This window comes from Protobothrops mucrosquamatus, unplaced genomic scaffold (assembly GCF_001527695.2).
Source record: "Protobothrops mucrosquamatus isolate PMUCROS unplaced genomic scaffold, P.Mucros_1.0 scaffold2417, whole genome shotgun sequence".
Lineage (NCBI taxonomy): Eukaryota > Metazoa > Chordata > Lepidosauria > Squamata > Viperidae > Protobothrops > Protobothrops mucrosquamatus.
In genome coordinates this window covers 198,620-216,290 of record NW_015388489.1, presented here as the reverse complement: position 1 = coordinate 216,290, position 17,671 = coordinate 198,620, and the positions used below count along the sequence as shown (strand labels likewise).

The 17,671-nt window shown below is 36.7% G+C and overlaps 1 protein-coding gene across 1 annotated transcript in view; it reads left to right on the top strand.

The window, feature by feature from the left end:
* Positions 1–336: 336 nt before the first annotated feature.
* The window catches only part of NHSL1 (NHS like 1), a 158,866-nt gene continuing 141,531 nt past the window's right edge, over positions 337–17,671 (top strand). The window contains exon 1 of the mRNA XM_029285884.1: positions 337–670. Coding sequence (XP_029141717.1) covers positions 337–670 — 334 coding nt within the window. The remainder of the gene's footprint in view (positions 671–17,671) is intronic.

The following is a 17,671-nucleotide window of genomic DNA, read 5'->3' as shown; positions in this document are numbered from 1 at the left end:
CAGCGGCGGCGCAAAGCTCTGGATTCCGCTCCCCCCCACCCGCCACGCTCCGCTCTTGCAGCGCCTTTTCGGCTAAGCGGCGGGGCAAGCGACCAACTCTTTCCAAACGCTCGCCTCGGCGCAATGTACCTGTGGCGATTCCCCTGCGGGCCCTGGGCTAGCGGGGCTGGCGGCCACGCGAGCTCTTTGCTCCGGCCTTTTTAATAACAAACGGCGAGGAGAAGAAGAAGAAGAAGAAGGAAAGCTCGGCCTTCTTTGGGAAAGAGGACCCAGCGCGAAGCGTTCGCTTGGGTTGGATGCGTGTTGCTTTCCGCCCAGAGAAGCGGAAGCCCAACGATGCCTTTCCCTCTGAGGACCGTGGCGCCCCTCAAGCTCTGCCGCTTGGAAGAGGGCGCCGCCGCCGCCGCCGCCGTTCAGAGGGACAAAGACGGGCACGCCAGGCGGAGCGGCGCGGGGCTTCGCCTCTTCGGCTCTTTGGAAGAAGTCTGCTCCCGCTCGCTGGTCTCCCTCGTCTGGCAGCTCTCTGACCTCTCCCGCTGGGCCAGCGACATCTTCAGCGGGATCCAGAGCGAAGCCGACAGCCTCGGGCGCCGGAGCGTCCGGCTCCGGGGCCGCCTGGAGTCCCTCAAAGCTCTCGCCGGTGGCTTGGATCACCGCAAAGTCAAAGTCCGTAAGTCTCTAGCTGTGGCTGCGTTTGGCGGGCGAGCTCGTCGGACTGCTTGGCTGGAGGGCCGCTCGCGGCGGCTGCGGGATGGGGAGGGGTGTGTGTGTGTGTGTGTTTGTGAGTGAGTGAGCGAGCGAGTGTGTGCCTGCCTGCCGCCCAGGAAAGAAGAAGGGAGATTTGGGCCGATGGAAATGTTTGAAGTTTGCAAGGGAGCGAGCTAGTCGGACTGCTTGGCTGGAGGGCCACTCGCGGCGGCTGCGGGATGGGGAGGTGTGTGTGTGTGTGTGTGAGTGAGTGAGTGAGTGAGTGAGTGTGTGTGTGTGCCTGCCTGCCTGCCGCCCAGGAAAGAAGAAGGGAGATTTGGGCCGATGGAAATGTTTGAAGTTTGCAAAGGGAGCAGAAGTTCCCCTCGCTATCCGTCGGACCCAACGGAAGACCCCAACCCTTCCCCCCCCCTCCACTCGCGAATGAAAACGGGGCCGTCTCCTCTTCCCGTCCAAACCGGAGCTCGGTCTGGACCGGGGGGGGGGGCTGGTGGTTCTGAGCGGGTTGCACGAAAGAGTTTAGCGGTTGTTGCAATAGGTACAGGCTCCACAGGTTGGGTCACATTGTTGAAAGGCTGCTTTGCCTCTCTCTCCCAAACAGGGATCCTTACGAGTCCAGTGCTCAAAACAAAGCCTCGGGTTTCTTCCTTCTCTAGGTAGCGGTTAGCCCAGGGGTAGTCAACCTTGGCTCTTTTATGACTCGTGGACTTCAATTCCCAGAATTCCTGAGCCAGCTAAGCTGGCTCAGGAATTCTGGGAGTTGAAGTCCACGAGTCATAAAAGAGCCAAGGTTGACTACCCCTGGGTTAGCCGACCAATTGGCCACTTAGGAACCCTCCGTGGCAGGCGACACATGTGTTTGGCCTGCGTGGGCTGAAATACAGATGTGTGTCCATCAGATGGGATTATTTCCTTCTGGATTGCATGCCTAAAATTCCAGAAGGGTGTGAAGCAGGCTTGGGATTAGGTCCCAGGCTGTAAAAAGTTTTCTCAAGATAAGAGAAAACCTTCCACATCTATGTTTCTTTGTGCATGTTTTTATAAACAGGACAGTAAAGAGGGAAAAAAACGAGAACACTTAAGAACTTAAGTTGAAAAAAAATATTTCTGGGACACACTGAAAGATTTCTTTACAATGTCATTAGTTAACTTCTCCCATGGAAACATGAGATTGTCTGACTGAATTTGTTCAGATGAAAGCTATTTTGATAATACTAAACTCTGGGAATGGTCTCTTCCATGGGTCCCTTAATTAAGTAAATTTGAATATTATACATTTTTTTGAAAATAATGCATATAAGTTTATAGAAGCCATATTAAAAGTGATGTGTTATTATAAAATCTATTGGTATCCCTTATAAAAGTCATTCAAACAGAGATTGGCTTTGGATGACACCGATAGACACTTGAATGATCAAACTCTCATTGAAGAGATATTGAAACTTGGTAAACTTTCGAAAGCAAGTTTTAATTTAATTTTTAATAAAGTTTTTTTGATAAAGTTAATAAAGTTTAATAAAGTTTTAATTTAATTTTTTTCTTCTGAACAATATTGTTCTTATACCCAGAGTGTTTTTTATGGATTTGACTTTAGTATTGGATGCACAAATGGTACCTTCAGGATGAAAAGCTTTTATCAATTTCATTTCATTTGGAAAGAAAAGAACATTCTTGCTAAACTGTAGATGTTATCAGAGTCATGTTGTTCCATAAGAACACAAAGCCAACACCCATGTGCACCAAAATAGCACAGAGGTGTCTCCTAAAGAAAGTTGTACAATAGCTTTTAAATGCTGCTGCAGAATATATGAAGTCCTAGTGCCAGGAGTCTTCAAACTTGGCCCTTTTATGACTTGTGGACTTCAACTCCCAGAATTCCTCAGCCAGCGGGCCTGGCTGAGGAATTCTGGGAGTTGAAGTCCACAAGTCATAAAAGGGCCATGTTTGAAGACTCCTGTCCTAGTGGGTCTAGGGCAGTGATGGCGAACCTATGGCACGGGTGCCAGAGGCGGCACTCAGAGCTCTCTCTGTGGGCACGCACGTTGTCGCCCCAGTCCTAGGCCTTCAGCTGGGTTTTATAAAACCTTTTTGCTTTAGGCCTCCGCCGCCATGTGCAAAAAAAAAAAAGGTTCAATCAGTCAATTTCAACTTCTCGTGGGAAAAAAAAAGTTCTTGCAAAGTTGGAATTGATTGATTGAACTTTTTAGTCCCACCCAGTCTGCCGTTACCACTGCAGCCATGCCCACCCAATTGGCCATGCCCACCCAATTGGCCACACCCAGCCAATGGGCCACACCCACCCGACACTTGACGATGCATAAGTGGGTTTTCGGTTGCAGTTTGGGCACTTAGTCTCTAAAAGGTTCGCCATCACTGGTCTAGGGAAAGTGTTTATGAGTGGTCCTTGGTACTCTCTCAGTTTGGTTGTTTTCTTGCAGACGTTTCATTAGACCAGCACTGATGATGTTACCTAGTTTGGGTAATGAAAGGTTTGCAAGAAAATAGCCAAGCTGAAAGAATATCAAGGACTCCTCATTTCAGCCCTGAGCTACAAATGTTCTTTATTGGGAAGTGTTTATTTATGAGCATATATTGAGATCAACAATTGACACTTTTGGGGAAACCTTCTCCTTGACTGATGAGATAGTGGTTGGTAAAGATGGCATCTTCTATGGTAGCAGCTTTAACTGCTGCTAGCAAATTAGCCTAGCATCTGGCTAGTCTGTTTTTTGGAGAGCAGCTGAAGTCTGGTCTCCTGAGCCTTTAAAGCTAATTAAAGCAAAATTTGCTCTTGTCATTGGTTGTTTACCTTTTACATAATAATCTGTTTCTGTTGTTTTATCCTTTGAAAATTGGAATCCACTTTGACTACTGTTCAAAGTGTGATAAGAATATTTTGTAATGAACAAAATACATCTTTCTTTAAAATGTCCTTGCCTGAAAAATGTGAAGATTTTTTTTCCTTAGGAGGGAATTCCTTAACTTTTGCTTGAGTTATGTCACAGTATATCTTTCCTTAATTTTCCCATGGGTAAAATAATTCTAGTCTGGTATCTTTGCTCAACCTCAAAGTACTTTAAAGTTAGACAAAGGCGTCTAATCTTTAAGGGTTATCTTTCTGGGAGAACACTGAATCAACAGTACACAAAAGTTATTTGACTTCAGCTTTCACTGGAATCCACTCCAAGTTGTTGGGAGTAAGTTCTAGTGAGTATAAGATGTTTTAATTTCTCTTTATGCTTATGAAAGCCTTGCTTTAACACTTCCCATTTTATTCCATCTGTCTAAACATGGAAGTGCTTTACTTTTTGCACAATATGTTCCTTTTTATTCACCCCCGCTGTCCGATTCAATTTTACTTACAATCTGTTCTAGTAAAGTAACTTGTTTTTATTTATAGTATGTATTCAGCTTATTCAGAGATCCAAGGCTAAAAAAAATGCTGTCACATGATCTGTTCATTCTGAATTAAAAGGCTTCCATATAAATAATATACAAGTAATATTGGAATTGAATTTTAGGCATGGGCAATCTACCTTTGACTGTTTAAATGAATGGAAGCAAAGCCAGGGGAGGTATGCTTCCTTCCTTCTGTCTTTTCTTTATCCCAGGCCCTGTCATTGAAGGTTCAGAAGCATGTTATGATTTTCCCTCTGTAAACTTACATACATCCTTTTCCCAGAAACTTTGTTAATTCTTTCATGGAGTGTTTGGAATTTCCTGCTGGCTCTCTGCAGTGAAATATTCTCTCGATCTCTCCTCTTTTTTCAGTTTTGCAGTTTGTCCCACTCTGCACAAAACAAGGCTTATAATGTATGATGTACAGACAATTCAGCGGAGTAGAGAAGCTTGTTTGTCAGCATTTCTGATGGGTATCAGTTTTCAGCTTTCATTTGGCACATTAGCCTTAGGAGAGTAATTGGGGTTCTTGTTTGCTTACACTAACCTTTTTGTTTCAATTCATATTTTTTGTTTAAAAAAAATAAAACCCTTTTTAAATTCTGTCCACAATAGATTGTTCTGTTGATTTTTATATATGTATATGTATATGTATATATGTATATGTATATGTATATGTATATATATTACAATATCTAAAGCTTATTCTTTCAACACTACATTCTATTTAGATTGGATCGTTAATAGGGTTCTGAGTTTTCATTGAGGAATTGGGAAGCTATGCAATATTTTTCCCTGGCTTGCGTTAAAAATTGCACAGGTATATAGAGCAGCTTTTCAGAGGGCTCATTAGCCCAAGAGTTTCATTTTTTTTTTCAGGCCACAGAACCAATTAATTAAAAATATTTCCCGTGAGCCTCTGATCAAGAAGCATAATTTTAGTAGTGGAAGACTGCATGAACTTTGGGGGTTAGGGTATTGCCCTTGTTTTCTCATGGAACATCAAATTCTTACAGCATGCTACAGTTTTCAGGAACATAATTCAAATAATCCTGTGTTAGGTAACCAATGTCTTTAGCAGAAGTTTGTGCTGATTGTTGCGTTTTAAGCTTCTTGATAATGTACAAGAAATAATAAGCAACCACCTTAGCATATTAAGATGAAGTAATAATTTATGCACATAGCTTAACATGAGTAAATAATTTCTGCATATAATTCCGAGAACAAAAAAGAATTTACATTGTGCTAATTTATTTCATTTTGCTTTATTTGCCCTCTTGATTACTTAGCAAAAATATTTAACAATTTCTATAAAATTCTTTTCTATTTTTGTCAGCTTGGGCTTGCTAGTTTTTTCTTTCATGGTTTGTAGTATAAGTCGTTTTTGCCCTCTTCCCTTCAGTTGTATCTGATGTTCAGAAGCTGCCTGGACAACTCTTTGCATTTTTTATTGGCAATGTTTTTCAGAAGTGGTCTGCCATTTCTTCTTTCCTAGGACTGAGAGAAAGTGACTGGTGAAGATTATCCAGCTTTCTTTGTGCCTAAGGTGGCCTGGAACTCACTATCTCCCAGTTTCTAGCCTGATGCCTTAACAACTATACTAAACTGACACTCAGTATAAGTCCTATGTCATAAAGGATATTTGGAGATATAATATTTCTGGGAATTATGAAACCACTGAGATTTTTTTTCCAGTTTTTTCAGAAGAAATGTTGGGAATATTTGAAATGTATGCAGTATTTCTTTTAATGTTATCCTTAGTGTTCTGAGTTCTTTTTGCTTCTTTTGAGAACGTTCAGTGCAATATACATAACTTTGCTCATACAATTATAAAGTTTGCCATGCTTATTACATGCAAAAATATACACTGGTCACATAATAATTATGTCTAGTAATGAATTTACTTTAATATATTTCGAAATTTTCAATTTGGTGTTTCTTGATGCTGCTTCTGTCCTTTGAAGCCAGATCAAGGCAGATCTACCAACCTTTAAAAGAAAAAATAGCAACAGGCCTGTTTTCAGGCAATGAACCAACCTTCCTTCCTTCCTTCCTTCCTTCCTTCCTTCCTTCCTTCCTTCCTTCCTTCTTCAGTGGCATTTGTGGCAGAACTGCCTCTTGCCTTTGATTTGAGAGTCATATTGCATACAGGAATTATATTGCTCTGGTACTCTGAATAAAAAGATCCAGGAAAAAAAGCACTTTGCATTATGGAGTTCCAGATAGGTAGTATATATCTACTGTTACATATTCTGAAGCATCTTTTAATTTTTGAATCTCAAGCACAGCACAGTCCTAATAAGAAATATTTGGAATATAAAGGATAGTAATATATGACCACCCTGTTTTATTTCATCCATTATGCCAAACAAAACATTGCATTGGAATTTTCTCATCTTTCCCCATTTTTTCAAGTTTTGAAATGTTCAAGCTTTTTTTTTTCTGCAAGCCTTCATATCTCCCTATATATCTAATAGCTTCAAACTGCTATGCTATACAAAATCATTTTGAATGGTAAACCTGAAGCAAAATTTTGCAAAATTTAATTTACAGTACGTACCATCAATGAAGGATGTTTATGTACTTACCTTATTTCATGTAAAAGACCTTAGAAATGCCTTTAGAAATAAAAATGAATACAGGTAGTCCTCGACGTATGACCACAATTAAGCCCAATATTTCTGTTGCTAAGTGAATTTTGCTCCATTTTACAACCTTTCTGGTCATAGTTGTTAAGTGAATCGCCACAGTTGTTCAATTAGTAACACAGTTGTTAAGTGAACCTGGCTTCCCCATTGTGAGAAGGTCGCAAAAGGGGATCACATAACCCGGAACACTGCAACTGTCATAAATATGAGTCAGTTGCCAGCATGCAAATGTTGATCAAGTGACCATGGGGATGCTGTGAGGGTTGTAAGTGTGAAAAATGGTCACTTTTTTCAGTACCATTATAACTTTGAATGATCACTAAATGAACTGTTGTAAATCGAGGATTACCTGTACACCCATGTATATTTTATTCGATCTTGGGATCTTTTTTATGGTTGAGAAATGGAAAATGAAATTCTAGGCATTGCTGAAAGCCAGTTAACACCAAATAAGATATAGCAGTCATGGTTAGAAAAACTTATAATCAGGACAGTTATATGCTAGCTGCTAGCACTTAGCATCCTATTTGTTTATTCAGAGGACTTGTTAGCCATTAAAAGAAAAGGTTGTTTGTATTTTTTTCCGTAAGAATAATGAATAATGAGTTTGAGTTCTCTTCCAGAAATTGGAAGTATAGAATGAAATCTACAAAAAAAATACCATATGAACTGAGAATTTAAAGATTTTTTTTTAAAAAATCTCTCTTTCCTGAAAAGCTTTGCAAGCTACTTGGAGGCTGTTTAACCAGAGCAGCATAAAAAGTATAGCTATAAACAAAAATAAAATCAAAATGAAATGTTTTCCTTGTATTTGAAGCCTGGAAAACTAGCAATTTACTGCATGCTAGGTAAGACAATATGATTCTTCTGGATTTGTATAAAAGACTGTCTGGCTTTGGTAAAAGTTAACGGTTTTACTTTCTGATTCCCTTGACACACGGTATTATAAAATTGTTATAGATAAGGTGGAAGAGATTCTTTGTAGAAATTGCTAATTCCTTTCCCATTTATTCTGATGATTCATACAGTAGGGTGACTGCAGTTCATGTCGTCTCCAGAGCCATCCAGTGTTAGGAAGGAAATACTGTGCAATGCAACTTGTGACTGTTTTTGTTTTGTTTGGGGTCAGCTGTTTCCGTGGGGGAACATCTCATTTGGCTCATTCACCTCCTGCTGCAACAAAGAAAAATACTCTGAAAGGGCTTTCCTGTGTATTAAAAAAAGAAACATATGAATGGAAGAATCTTCCATCCTTCACAGCACTTCCTGCCCTGAAAGAATTTGTTTGTAAAACATTGATTCAATATTGTAATCACTTCTATGGCATATATAACACTGCAGGATTGTTCTAGCAGCTTTATTTTTCTTCTGTACCTATGCTTTTCCACAAGTGAATATCATAGTTGTCTTGTCCAGTTTTCTGAAGAAACATTGCCTGTCTTGTTAAGATGCAGTCTGAGCCATCGGAGCTTTTTAGGAACCAGATAAAAAAGGCAAAACAGCCTAATTTGATTCGCTGGACGGTTTCAGCTGTTTTATTCTTAAATCTTTACTAAACACCTAAGGTTCTTCCCCTCAAAAGCTATAGCTCAGACCAAAATTTTTCTCTTCTTTTACTTTATCACAAAATTAACTGAAAAACTGTCAAATTTTATTCAATAATTTACCGCAAGATTATTGCAATACTAGAAAGAAAAGTACACTGGAATTAATAAGTTGCAGCCATAATTCTGTAATTTAACAGAGAATAATAAAAAACAAGAATTTGTTTCAGAAGTTTAGCCTTTGCAATATTAATGCCATACTTTATAAGAAGTAAAAAAAATGCAGAAGGATTCATTAAAACATGAACCCTTTCCAACCAGAAATACACAAATCTTTGCTGTGGTAAAGCAAAATCTATTTGAATAAGGAATGGATTTGCACATAAATAATTATTGTCTAAAATTTGATTTTTTTTGTGTATGGTATAGACAAACATCCTTGTAATAAAATTTATCCTATTATCAATGCTTCTAATAGTCTTCAAAAGAGTAACTACATATAAAGAACAATTAGCAATGACCAGATGTAGCTGCAGAAAAATCTGCCTTAGTTTTGGCTAACAATTTCTGATTTATGTTCAGATCTGGCATGACTTGGAAAGAACTCTTTGATTTTTTTAAAGCAAATAATACCAACTGGGAGATAAGGAAAATAACAGTAATTAACATCTTTCCTCTTTGGCAGTCTTGGAAAAAAAATACTATTCTTAGGTCTGTTTTAATGTGTGGAAGTTCCCTATTGCAGTCATTGATTAAACTCTGTGCTTATTATAGTAATCATAATAATTTAATCTTGTCACAAAGCCATTTGCAGTTTTATAAGCCTCTTTGTTATATAAAAATGCATATAAAGTCCCTTTTAGTAAATGATTTATTATTTATTTAAAACATTTTGTTTTCTCATTACTAAAAGCAATTCCTTTAGAAGTCACTCTAATAGGTATTTGACATTTTATACCACTTTTTTCTATCTGATTTAGCAGCTATATCTAGGAGACACAGAGATATATTGTAGAACTGTAGTTTATGTACTGCATAATCTATGTACTGTAGTCTGTGCATCAGTTCTGCATTTCCAATAACTAATATATAAAGTTTTCAGAGAAGAAAACCTAAATATTTTGAGCTTGAAACCAAAGATAGTATTAAAAGTCATTCCTTTATTTTATATTTGGTCAGTGAATATTTATTAATTAGAAGGTATAAAAATTGTGTGACATTTTTGGCTACTGTTGGCAAACTAGATGACTAATTACAGCATTAATTAATGGGTGTAGGACTGTGGACTTGCAAGGCAGGCATAACAGGTAAGGTTTTATTTTCTGCCATGTCTTACTTGGAGAGGGGATTGATTTCAAAGGATAATGTTGTGTTTCTTAAAATTAGTAGTATTGCACAATACTGTAGTATGATACTTAAATGTAATCTGATGCATGAAGAAATTGGCTATAGTGACAAATATCCTTATTCCAGTCACTTTTAGTTTTGTAGTCAGTTTTTATTTTTGGCCATGGAGAAATGTTTTTACATAGTCAAATGCAGGAATGGATATATTTTGCTTCGTGAAATTCCAGAATGGCATGGAATGCCAATTTGTGGTCATCTTATGCCATATTCCTGGTCTCATTTGAAAGAAGGGAAATGGAATAGATATGGTCATATGAAGATATACTGTACAGCAGGGGTTCCCAACACCAGGTCCATGGACTAGTACCAGGCCGTGGCATGCCAGCAAATGGTCCGCACAAACAAGCAAAGCCCCATCCGTGGGATGCAGTCAGCACATAAAACCACGCACTCTCCGGTCTGTGGAAAAACTTTTCTTCACTGAACCGGTCCCTGGTGCCCAAAAGGTTGGGGACCTCTGCTGTACACTAGCGCATTGGGGAAAAATAATTTGTAATTTAATATCCTTTTTCCATCTAAAGTTTAAGCAGGAAGAAATGATCTGCCCCACGTTTAAAGGTGAATTACATGTATAAAAAAACCTAGTTCTCATTGTTCCTCCTGTTTTAAAGTATGCTATCACCTTATATCCTTTTGTTACTGACTTATTATGTATTGCAAGACTCATAGCTGCCAAGTATATCAACCAGTAATAAAGGAGAAATTACCTGTAGTTATGTAACTATTTTTTTTTGTGTAGTTGTAGAAATGTCACCTGTATTTAAAGTATATGGTAAACTGTCCAGAGCCTCTGGGAGTTGGCAAGGAAATAAATTTAATAATAATAATAATAGTAATAATATTGAAAATGTATATTCAGACTTAATGATATGTAATATAATCATTGAATGCAATTGACTAAAGTTATTCCTAAGTTTTGTTGATGTCAGTGCTTCTATTCTATATATAAATAAATCTGGATCCACCCAATGACTATTGGAAAAAATCCTTTTCATTTGTGATACTTAGAATTTATTTTGCATTAAAATATTACTTTATTGAACTATTTCTGTATTATAATTTGGGATTCTACCATTTCTAGCATAGATTAACAGTGGCCTTGGTGACAGGTGTTTAATTATTCATTTTTTATATCTTCAGTTCATATAACCAACTATCGTTCAATAATGACTCAGGGCAGCTTACAACATTTGTTTAGAGGAGGTTCATAAGGATTTGAAAAAGCGATTCTGTGCTTTCTTACAGATTATTGATTTATAGTGACAAAATGCTCAAAAGTATTTGTATTCCTTTCATTTATTGAAAATCATGCTATTGTATGATGAAATAGACTGATGCTAATTTGAATCTAGTGAGAAAACTCTGTTCTTGTCTTGTTTAATTCTTACACATATAGCAATAGCAATATCACTTTTAGACTTATATATCGCTTCACAGTGATTTACAGCACTCTCTAAGTGGATTACAGAGTCAGCATATTGTCCCCAACAGTCTGGCTCGTGATTTTACTCACCTCAGAATCATGGAAGGCTGAGTCAACCTATAGAGATACCTATTCTGTTCCATTTCAGGGTAAGCAATATCATATAAAGTGCAGAAAGGATTAAGATACCAAGCCAAAGAATTAAAGGCATGAAAAAGCAAAAGCAAAGGAAATTTAGCTAAATCTTTTTTACACCAATATCAACCACTCTGTCCATTTCTGCCTTTGCAAATTATCCTCTTCTATTATACTTGTCCATTGCCCTTTGTTATTTAAAATTCTCACTTTGATCCTATCAACTCCAGCAGTGTCTGGGATCTTCAGCTTCCTCTTCAGCTTCCCATTCACTCTTCCTTTATTTATTTTTTATCTGTGTGTGAGAGACTTGATCCTCAGTCATTATTTCCAGAAGATCTAGCCAACTCAGCACAATTCTTTTGTACCAGTCACCACTTTTGTATTCAAACACATTCATTCGCCACTCATTCCATCCCACTGAGTTTACTTATATGTTTTTCCAGACATTAACAATCTTCACTTCCATGCAACAGTGTGGGCAAAAATATGTTATTTTATACCTCCACTTTGTCTTTTAACAAATATTCATTAATTTTTATCAACTGCACGCTATCCATTACTTTTCTATCTGCATGTGTGCATCTCTTTACTTCTCAAATGGCCCAGTCATTTTCTCTGTACTGTCTTCTGATTGCCCCATCCATTTGAATAACAGTTTGGGTGAATTGAAGCATGAGGATAGTAATATAGTATTAATTTATTTGTTTGATATACATTCCATCTTTTATTTGTACAATTCAAGTTGACATTTATAATGCTCCTTCCTTCTATTTTTATAACAGCAGTGAGTTGTGGTGGGGTGAGAGAAAGTGGCTGGCCCAAAGCTTAAGACAGGACTGTGGTCTCCTGCAGGTATACCTACCTGCCTTAGCTTACAATACCTGTGTCACTTCCCTGCCAATGGTGAAAATATTGGTGGTTAGCTTTGGCACATTTTGATCAAAGAGCATGCCCACTTTTACTTCAGGGATGTTCGTACCATTTTATGCAAACTAGGATCGCTAGCAGAAAGCACCTTGGAAACCAGTATATTTACATTGTACCATCTTGGAAATTCATTCATTGTTTTGACAGTTTCTATTCTTCATAGTCTTTATTCTTCATATTCTGTATTTTTTCATTTGCTTCACTTGGTGGCCGTATATTTTTATGAGAATGGTTTCCAGACTTGAATGATGGTTGCATGCAAAATTCACTAAAACCCATACAGAATTAATTTGATTGAAAATTTGTACTCTAAACAATTAACAAACTGCTATAAAATGCATTCATTAAGCTTGTTCTAGTTAAGCATGGCAGATTGCCAGTTTTGGAGGAGTGCCTCAACGGAGCCTTGTTTTTGTTGCTCCACCTGTTAAGATGAGCACACCAATGAATACCATATGAAAGCAGGTGCAGCTGGAGATTTAGCATGAATGGAAGAACAATGCAGATATTCCATGGTGTCTGCAGATTTCTCTCTCTACCTTGTGAATGCCTTGTGATTCAAAGCACAGGAACCACCAAAGGAGAGAGAGAAAAATGAGAGCTGCACAAGTCTTTGCTTCCTTGCATTACCACTTTAAACACTCATATTGGGAAGTCATCAGGGTCCTTTATTGTTGCCTCATGAGACTCATCTGTACAGAAGCACTATAGTATGACTACATTTAACTGGATTAGACTCATTCTGTGGTACCACATTAGAATTAGAATTGCCTCGTTCATAGAACTTAACACAGAAACAAAATACAGCTCTTATTTTCAAACTATTTGAAGACCATTGCTCAGCAACACATTTTCCCCCAAATAATGTTATTTGAGATTATATGATACAAGCAAAACTTGTACAACTATAGAATAAAAAATATATTTAAAAAAATAAAATTAAAAAGGGGACGCAAAAAAGAAAAAAAATGAGAAAAAGAGAGAAAGCTCTCCCTTTGTCCTTAACAACTTTAATAATTTCATCACTATCTCTTAAATTATAAGCAAACATCTCTTCATTCCATATGTCATCCCAATTTCTGTAAACCCATGTCTAGAACTCTATTAAACAGGAGAAGCCAAAATATTACAGATTATATCTATTACACCCAATCTAAATCCTTATTTTCCCTTTAAGCAAATCCCCATTTTCTCTCTTCAAAGTTTAGTCCCACTCCAAAAAGAATTAAATGTTAATTGAAATAAACCATCATCCAGTCCTAATCAAGTATCTGATAAATATTTCCCAAAATAACAACTCATTATTTTCATTTGATGGAATAAACTAATTCTGTATTCTTTCTTTTTTCCTGTAAACAATCTTTCTTTCTTCAGAGAAAGTTCTAACATATGTCTTCTCATAACCCCTCTTCTCACAAAATTCTTGTTTTCATCTTTATGAAGCCCCTTTTGTACTTCCAATGTAGCAACTCAGCAAATCCCTCTTGCAAATTCAGTATAAGGAAATAATCCATATTGCTAATTTGACTATTTTTTTGTATTTATCAGTTTTAAGCCATAATATTTCATTTGTAAATCCCTTATTTCCATCTCCTTTTTGTTAACTCTAATTTTTAATTTTACCCGTATGTCAGTTTCAACCAACCAATGTACAAAAAGAGTTAAATAGTTCAAAACTTCCTGTCACCATACTTTACAGTAGATCAAATGTTTCTTTTAAGGTAGCCATCTGGTGCCCTCTAGTGTGTAATCCTCAATGTCTTGTTATCAGTTTCAAAATGTAAGCAAAGGATCCTTTGAGAGAGGAGACTTTCAATCAATTTTAAAGTCTTAAATCAAGTCCACTTGAGCCCTTAATCTGTTTAAAGCTTTCTAAGGCCAACAAAAGTTTAAGACTTTAAAATTGATTGAAACGCTCCTCTCCCAAAGGATCCTTTGCTTACATTTTGAAACTGATATCAAGACTTTTGCTGTAATATTAATTTCAATTTTATTAATTTGTAATAAAAAATAAAAATCTTTAAACTTATAGTTAAACTTTTTTTTTAAGAATTGAAAGAAACTTACCAGTGATTTCAATAAACTTGCCAGTTTAAAGGTTCTTAAATTTTAAAGAAAGCCAAAGAAATATCAAATATAAAGCCCAAAGTGGTTAAGAGAAGACTCCAGTTGAATATAGTCCATATAGATGACATTAGCGATTGTAATGTGGTAGAATCTGGTGCTGTTACAGCATGGAGGGGGTCTTTCACAAGGAGCTAAGAGACAAATCAGCCTTGAGTCCGCGGTATGCAGAAAGAGGCTCAGGAGGGATTCTTCCTAAACCTTCACAGAATTTATCTGATAGTTATACAGAGTATACCTTAATCTGGAAAGATTCCTGTGTATCGGAGAAACAACAACAAAAACATTTCTCTGAGCAATTCATTGGGTTATTCTTGGTTCCTTGCACCTGACGTATAAGCAGGATAGAATCCCATGACTTCTGGACAATTGCAAGCTGACCACAAAAATGTAGTTCCTGCCATCTACTTGCAAAAACATAACTGTATGGAGTACATGTAAGATGGTGGTCTCTCTTTAACTGCAAAGAGATTTCAGCAGCCCGATTCCTGTATTCAAGTACCATTCCGTGTTCCTCGCTTATAGAATAATTATGGCTCATTGGAAGTTCTGCTCATCAACACAGTTTTAATGATATTGTAAAGCAGGGATCCCCAACCCCCGGTCCCTGCACAGCAAAGCCTCATCCGCGGGATGCAGGCAGGACACAAAACCACAAACCCTCAGGTCTGTGGATAAACCTCTCTCCACTGAACTGGTCCCTGGTGCCCAACCTCTGTTGTAAAGTGTGTTCTTCATATTAATTCTTTTTCCTATAAGCTTAGTTGTTGCATTTAATATAAGCAGTGAGGAAACCTTATATCAAATAATCATAGGTACAGTAGATTAATAATGGGCTTGGGAAACAGATGAAAGATGTGATGGGGGGGGGGGAAATAGCTAGAGCAATAGCTTTGCAAATAAGATAACCAGCTTCCCGCCCACTTTTCCCAGGTACTCATTTTGGACTAATTAGCACTTGTATAACATAACCTGTCAGGCAGGCTTTGTTAAAATAATGCTAATCAGGGAAAGTTTAGAATGAAACATCTAGCCTTCCAATTGTATTTCATCCCTCTATCATGTTGTGATAAAAGTTTTTTTTCCTGCTTTTTAACTTGGGTTTAAAAGTTTAAAATTGGGTTTAAATATACTGTATGCTGCAATTGCTGCAACTTCTTTGCTGACTTGATTTCACTTTAAATTATTATATAAATCATAAAAAATACCTTCGTAGTCTTTCATAACAGGTTAGCATCCAAGTATACTTTCTGGGAAACATTTAAAATATTTACTTTTTTATCCTGACAGATACATCAGTGATAGATTTTTTTATTTTTATTCCTTCCACAATTCCTTCCATAAGACTGGTAAATGATTGGTACTAGGTGTAGCTATTTGTGTGAATTAAAAAAAATCTGCTATAACACACCTATTTTTAAGATCAAATTTTAAACATAGGTGTAACTCAATATTATTCCTTCATGTAAAATGTTGGGTAGTCTGTGACATATCATGTCGGTATTAATGGTGAAGAAATATCAGTATTGAAAGCTGCAGCTGATAATTGTCAGTCATAGGCTCCAAATATTGATTTAGTTTATTATTCTTATCCTGGCTATTACTAATCTACCATATTTTTTATAACCTACTGAAAAGTGGAGATATTTCAGTCTGTTTCAATTCTAATCTGTCATTAGAATTTGTGTGTTCTATGGGGTTTTTTGTACACATGCTTTAGAATGATATCTTATGAAATGCTGCATAAAAGGGCCTGGTGTGGAGAGAGATAAGTCACCTGGGAAAGAAGGATTGAGCTTTAGAATGACCCCATTCTGGCAATTAGCAAACAAACAGGAACATAAAACAAATGGAAAAGTCCAAAGGTTCACAGAGCCCTTTAGAACTTGATATGTTTAACACAATTAACGCAATTAAGTATAAATCCTGATTTGACAAGTCAACTGTAGGATCTCTTTTGCAAAAAAGTTAATATCTAGAAACAAGAACTAAGAATACACATTTTACCAGCTGGAATTTTAAAGGCATTGGCAAATAATTTAAGTACTAGACATGATATCTTAATTATTCATGCAGACGATAAACTAAATAATATTGCTTCAAGGAAGGACGCATATATTTGAGTGAGAACATCTATATGTATATGCAACTGAATAAGACAGTTGTTTTATCGCTGTAGGAGAATTTCTAATTAATAGTAATTTGCAATGTATTGTTAATGTGCAGAAAGAGTAAAATAAGGAAAAATCATAATTGTGTTTCCAACTCGAGTTGTATGCTCTGTGCTTGCCAGATTATCCAAAAATTAATACCATACATCTAATTCAGAGAAGTAAAACTTCTCTGTTTTACTTTTTTTTAGGTAATGATTATTTTTACATACTAATTTATGCTATTTTATAGTTCTAATAAAAACATACATTGCTTATGTATTTGAAATAAAACTGTACAAAGCATTTAAAAAGTGCACTTGTGAAGCGTATGAGCATGAGCATGAGCAAAGGCTTGGTGTGGCTGCTTCACAATCTTTCCTCAGTATCAAATTATATGCATGGAAAATACTTCCTCTGGAATTGCATTTCGATTTTCCTTAAACTTGCTAAGTATGTGTGTATATGTTTGTGTGTTTGTATACACACACACATGTGTACACACACACGCACATATATGTTTGTGTATATATACACACACGCTTAATAAGTTTAAAGGAAATAGAAATGAGAAGCAGCTAATAAAGAAGATTGATTAAAGCAGGAATATCATTTGAGTATCCCTATAAAAAGTACGATATATATATTGTATATTGAATATATATTGAATATATATTCCTTATTAGCTACCTCTCATGCCATTCATTTTGATCTGCCCTTATAAACAAAAATATAATGCAACATACATTTTAAAAAAATTAAAAATGCAATTTTTTTATTTGAAAACATTTGTCTTCTGCCTTACACTATCCTTCCAAACACATCCCTCGTTTGCTATTCTTAAATCTAAATCTACACAACAAAAGTCCACTTTATTGTGGTCAGTTGTAAATTGATGCAGAACTGGAAAATGTCTCCCTGAAACCTTAGAAAGAGATTGCTCTACTGGCTTTGATGGATCAGTGATCTCATTCAGAATAATGCATCTTCTGTCCAGAAGCTTTTACCCATATACAGTAAATTAATATTTGTGCAATATTTAAGATACAAGTAGAAAACAATTAAATCAACTTTGCATTTTTCAGTATCTAAATGACAGTTTAGTAAGGGCATAGAGCCAAATTATTTCTCATAATTTTTACCCATATGCCCTTTCATATTTAGCAACCCACGAACCCAACTGGTATCCCACTAAAGGACAGT